Raw genomic sequence first — 6,000 nt, forward strand, 5'->3', positions numbered from 1 at the left:
TAGACTAAATACTAGATACTGGGTAAAATTTTCAAAAGTTCCAGATTTTTAAAGGTATTCAAGGCTTAAGAGGTATATAGATGCCTAATAGGATGTTCAAAAGCAGCAAGGTGCCTAAGTCCCCTGGGCAGTTTGGGACCTAGGTGCTTTTGAGCAACCCATTAGGTAGCTATCTACATCTTTAGGCACCTAAATACCTTTTAAAATTTGGCCCTCTGTGACAGAGCCAGAAATTGTCCCCAGATCTCCTGAGTCCCAGTCCAGTGTCTTAACCACAAGACCCTTTTTCACTCTCCTTTGCCTCAGCAAGATAAGTTCTATAGAAGGTACTTGAATAGCTGAAGGTACAAAGAGTGCTTGACAGTGCCAATAAATACATAAAGAAGATTGATTTCTGCATAGAAGACAGTAACTTAGAAATTAAGGCCTGCCCCTTGAGCCCTTTCTTCTCTGAGAATCACACCATCGAAATCAATGGAACTATTAGAGTGAGCAAAGTGTGGAGGGTTGGAAATTAATACGAATTAATATTCAAGATTTTAAAAAATAATTAGATTTTGAATTCTTTAGTTTTCAGTAGGTGGGAGCTCAGTGCAGCCTAGAAATCAGGCTCCTTTCGGTTGTCTCAAATTAGACATCTAAAATCAAGAGACACTTCTGGAAATCTTGGCCAATATTTCTCTGTTGTGCCAGCGACTATGCAGTTGAGAAGCCATTTCACTTACAGCAGCAAAGAACCCAAAAGGGGTGGTAGATGGCAATAGAGATGCAATGCTAAAATGCCATGATACACTATTAAGACAAAAATACATTAGCATTGCGGAAGGTATTGCAAGGCATGTCTCCAAAGCCTGCAAAATGATATCCACCCCTCAGATTCTTGTTACAGAATTGTCCCATTTACATCCCAGCTGTTCACTCTCCTGGCCAAATCTTACTACTGTATATTGTCTGGTATAGTTGGCACCATGAAGATCTTGACCTTTGCCACCTGTAGCTGTGAAATTTACCCTGGCATGTAGAGCACTCCTCATTGTAAATATAGGCAGTACTGCAAATACTGTGGTTGGCACAGGTAAATAAATACTATGTGATGGTAAATGACAAGAAGACAATGGCATTCATTGTATGTTGGTTCCTTGTTTTCCTGCAAGGTCCCTATTTTTGTCTCCTATTTTGAAAATTGTTTCTGCTGGGATCCAGTATTTCCCCACTTTCCCCAGCATGTTCCTCAATTTATGTTTTCTCAGGTGGCAACACTTCTTCCATCTGGATTCAACTACCTTGGCCATCTCCAGCATACAGTATGTGCACTCGTATATATTTCCTTAACTGGCCCACCTGGTTAGAGAGTGATCTCTTCTATAGAACGACACAGCCCTAAACATTCCATCATTAGATAACACAGATACAAATAACTGGATCTTTTTTTTTTTTTTTTTTTTTGGTCATTCACCTGCCTTTTTATTGCTCCAGTTCACATCTAGCTAACTTAATGATCAGGACGAAAGGATGGGGTGTTTTGGTTTTGGTTTGGTTTGGGAATTTTTGTGTTTCAAAACCTTTGGGGGGATTGTCAGTGACTTTTAAAGCATCAAGATTTCTTCTTGTTCATGGGCCTGAATCTAGAATGGGTACGATGCTCCTGTGATTAACATGCTTGCCTGGGTCTTGGGAGACCTGGGTCCAGTTCCCTGCTCTGTTACAGTCTGTTTCTGTAATCTTAGGCAAATTACTTAGTCTCTTTGTGTCTCACTTACCCATTCATAAGATGGAGATGATAGAACTTCTCTACCTGTTAGGGATGTTGTGAGGATCAGCATATTTTAAAAATTGCGAAGTGGTCAGATACTGTGATAAGGGGGCCATTTGAGTGCCATAGATGGATGGTTGGATGTTGAGTTGTTATTGTTTCCCACCATTTTTTTATCCAGAAATGACAAAATTGATCACACAGACCACCTTAAAATTAGCATCTTTCAGTCCCAATGGGAGTAGCCATTCACATCCTTGCCCAGAAGCCAGGTAACATGCCTCAGCCATTCCTAGTATTGTAAGTAGAAAGAAGACGTTGTGAGCTTTCTTAGCCCTATCCTAGATTTCGGACCCTGCTACTGGCTTCAGAGGGAACAGGAGCAAGATTCGGAAGGCAAGTTCAGTCCCTGCCTTTAAGAGTTTCAAGGCTCCCCAGGCACCTGAACCAGCGTGGTTCTACTGTGTCAAAGAAGAGGGCTGTGTGTGTGTGCCTATGTGATTGTGCAGAAGGGGCTGACATAAAGCTTGGCAGCCAGCAGAGGCAGGAGGGGATGGGCATGATCAATCTAAGGGGGTAGAAATAGCTGGGCCAGAGTATCTGCCATTGTGTGGATACTCCTCCTCTCTTATCCCTATGGGGAAGGGCAACAGAAGGGGGACTGTATCCTGAGGTGATGGACTTCTCTTCTCTGGTCCCTGTGCATCTGCCCTGTGACCAGCCCAGCTACTGAGGTCATGCACGGGGCACAATAATATTGGCCAGCCACAATAACTCTCCTTAAAGTCTTTTCAGCTGTGTAGCAAGGTTTTAAAATTAAGGGTTCAACAAAGTGAACTCAGTAAATAGTGGATTTGTCATTGCCTCCTGTGATGAATAAATGGTGACTCCCAGGAGCTGAGACTGTGGTAATTCAAGATGAAGGTAGATGCTAATGGGCTTTTCCCTTTATTGTGTCTGGAGGATCATAAAGGGATGTCAGTGCATGTTGAAAGCTGATGGAGAGTATCCTTCAGTTAGACAGGAAAAGGATCCAAAAATCCTGGCTAGAGTTATATCATCATCATCATCGCAAACCCCAGAGGGAGGTAGCCTCCTAGCAGATTGAGCAGCACCTGGATTGATCTTTGGGTTGAAATTCCCCTCAAGAAACAAACCATTCTGGGCTCGGTCATGCCATTTGGACACTGTCTCATGGTGAGGCAATACAGCATACCTGGTGGACAGGAAGGGGGAACCCTGTGAGGGGTCCTGATATACTTCCATTGCCCTGTTTTGCATGAGGAAATTCCTTCCAAGCAAGCATGCCTACACTTCCATATCTATTTTACGCACTCAAGTGCAGATTGTGTTTCATTATTCATGCATCTGAATGCCCCAAAGAGCTATTTAGGGGTCTAAAAACAGCTTTACATGCCTATCTTTGGAATCTGAAAAGGCATTCTCCCTTGGGTATGTCTACACTGTAATAATAGATCTGCAGCACAGCTGTGGCTGGTCCAGGTCAGCTGCCTCAGGCTCACATGGCTCGGGCTGTGGCGCTCAAAATTGCAGTGAAGACATTCGGGTTCGGGCTGGCGCATGGGATCTGAGACCCTCCCTCTTGTGTGGTTTCAGGGCCCAGTTTCCAGCTCAAGCTGGAATGTCTACACTGCAATTTTTAGCCCTGCAGCCTGAGCCCCAGAAGCCCAAGTCAATTGACCTGGGCTATGGACTTGGTGCCGTGGGCTTTTTACTGCAGTATAGACATACATTGAGCGGTCAATCCCTTTACTCCTTTCATTATCTTTGCTGCCCGTCTTCAGCTCTTCTCCAGTCTATTAATGCTTTTTTCTATACAGAAGAGCTGAAAAATACACAGGACTCCAGTTGTAGCCTAGTGTAGAGCATTTACTGCCTTAGGACTTCTAGTTATACCTTTCTGTTTAAACTTAGCTTCAGCATTTTTGCAACAGCATCACATTGCAAGCTTATGTCTGATTTGTTGTCTACTATCATTTCTATGCATGTCTTTACTTCTTTCTATCCAATTATCTCCCATTTCATACTCCTACACAGTGTTATTTTTTGGTATGTGTATTAAATACCTGCCATTTTTCTAACATTATTCTTATTTGTTTTAATCCTTTTTTCCAACTTTGTTGGATCTTTCTGACTCTTCTCTCTATCCTTCACTGATTTTCCTGTTTCCTAGTTCTCCAGTACCTGATCCAACACACACAGGAGTCAGTGGGTGTCTTTCCATTGCCTTCGGTATATTTGAGATCAGGCACTTAGTTTATTGTAATGAGTGAGTTTGATAATGTCATTAACAAGCAACTCATTTTTTCCTCTGGATTCTTTCTTATGAATACTTTAAACAGCTTTGGACTCAACCTATATCCCCAGAATCTAAGCTTGACCCCACTTTTTAGTTTGATATTTAACCATTTGTATTTACTTTGTGTTTATGGGCTATACATCAAATGTGTGTGTCCCCCACAGTATTCTTTGATCTGCCTTTCATGTGGGACCCTTATTGAATATTTGTTGTTCAGTTATTATAACAGAAAGTGCATAAATACAAAGAGTAAAATCCTGGCTCTATTGAAGTCAATAGCAAAACCCTGATTGATCCAGTAGAGCCAGAATTTCATCAATCTGTTGCTCTAATGGTTCATAATAACTCTAGAATTACAACCAGCCAATATCAGACCATTTAACCATTTTATTCACTTTTCAGAAAATAATGAAACGTCTTATTAAGCGATATGTACTGAAGGCTCAGGTTGATCGAGAGAATGATGAAGTCAATGAAGGTAAGTGGCTTTTACAATTAATCATGTTACTATCACTGAAGCTAAAATCAGACATCTTCATTCAGTTCCAAGCTGATATGTCAAATCATAAATCAGATGGGTGAAATTGTCCGGTGCAGCATCTGGAGAGGCAGCAGGCACAGGAATGGATGACTTCGAACCATCTTTGTGTCGTTGCAATTTTGGGCCTCTCTGTGGACTGAAATGGTCCCCAGTATAATTTTGGTTGTCTAGGGAGCTGCGCCAAGTTACAGCAGACCTTCACTTGGAATTGTCCAGAATCACCACAGTGCCATGGTGTATGTACCCACTTCCTCCTTTCTCACAGCCTTTGGCTCACCCTTTACACTAGGGTTTGTGAAGGGCGTTACAATAAACAGTGCCTGCACTAGACAAATTCTCCCCCAGTTGGTTAAGAGGCTTTCCTAGACCCTGGCACATCACCTCAGTGGCATATAGGGGTCAGAGCAGAGGAAAGAATCCCTCCCAATACCTCTGCTAGGCCTTCTATAGTTTTTATTGTAAGCAAATCTTTTATTTGCATAGGGCATCAAGAGCACCGTTCCACCATACAGCCAGGGCCACCCTTTCTCCAAGCAGACCCATACTTCTTTGTGGCACATTACACTGTACATTCATGTGGGCCTTTCAAAGCCCCTTTTAAAAACTCTGGCCTGAGCTAACCTCTCTGCGGTGCAGGGAAGGAAATCCCTGCAGTTCCCCACTCAGAATATATGGAAAAGAGAATGCCGGGGTGGGACTGCTATCTCGGAAGCATCATTATTCTGAATTCCCAAAAACCTCTGTGCAGCTTGGGGAATCTGGATGTGGAGAAGGAATGGGCCAGAAAAGAACAAGAACTCTCTGCACGTCACTGTTGTTAGCAGTATTAATGAAGTTCATTTCAAGACAGCCAAACATTAAGTCCTTTGGGGGAGTTTTGTGTAGCTACTATTCTATGGAGGTTCCCACACATTTCGTGCCAAGCCTATAAAGCCAAGCCTATAGTTCACATTCCCAAATTCATCCTCAGGAATTAAAATATGGTGAAGGATCATTTAATTCAGTCTCGTTTACAAGAACGTTTGTTTGTTTTTTCATTTTAGGAGAACTTAAAGAGATTAAGCAAGATATTTCCAGTCTCCGCTATGAGCTTCTAGAAGAAAAGTCAGAAGCTACTGGAGAGTTAGCAAGACTAATACAGCAGCTGAGTGACAAGTTTGGGAAGAACTTAAATAAGGACATTTGATGATGAACAAAGAGAAAGACAACTAGTTTCTAAACATTATTTGATATTTCAACCAGCATTTTAAGAGAGCAAAAACAGTGCAAGAGATGGGTCCTGAGCACTCAACTTTTGCCACCTAAGAAATATTGGTAGGGGCATTGTGCTTTAGACTGTGTTTTGGGGTGAAGCCAACAATCAGTTCATTTCTTTATGATATAAAG

General features: G+C 42.1%; 1 protein-coding gene across 1 annotated transcript in view; it reads left to right on the forward strand.

The window, feature by feature from the left end:
* Nucleotides 1–5,800, forward strand: part of TRPC7 (transient receptor potential cation channel subfamily C member 7) — a 304,845-nt gene extending 299,045 nt beyond the window's left edge. Inside the window, exons 11-12 of the mRNA XM_067567550.1 lie at nt 4,476–4,551; nt 5,658–5,800. Coding sequence (XP_067423651.1) covers nt 4,476–4,551; nt 5,658–5,800 — 219 coding nt within the window. The remainder of the gene's footprint in view (nt 1–4,475; nt 4,552–5,657) is intronic.
* Nucleotides 5,801–6,000: the final 200 nt, after the last annotated feature.

Source organism: Emydura macquarii, unplaced genomic scaffold (assembly GCF_026122565.2).
Source record: "Emydura macquarii macquarii isolate MOO-44397 ecotype Brisbane River unplaced genomic scaffold, CSIRO-AGI_Emac_v2 contig_2768, whole genome shotgun sequence".
Classification (NCBI taxonomy): Eukaryota; Metazoa; Chordata; order Testudines; family Chelidae; genus Emydura; species Emydura macquarii.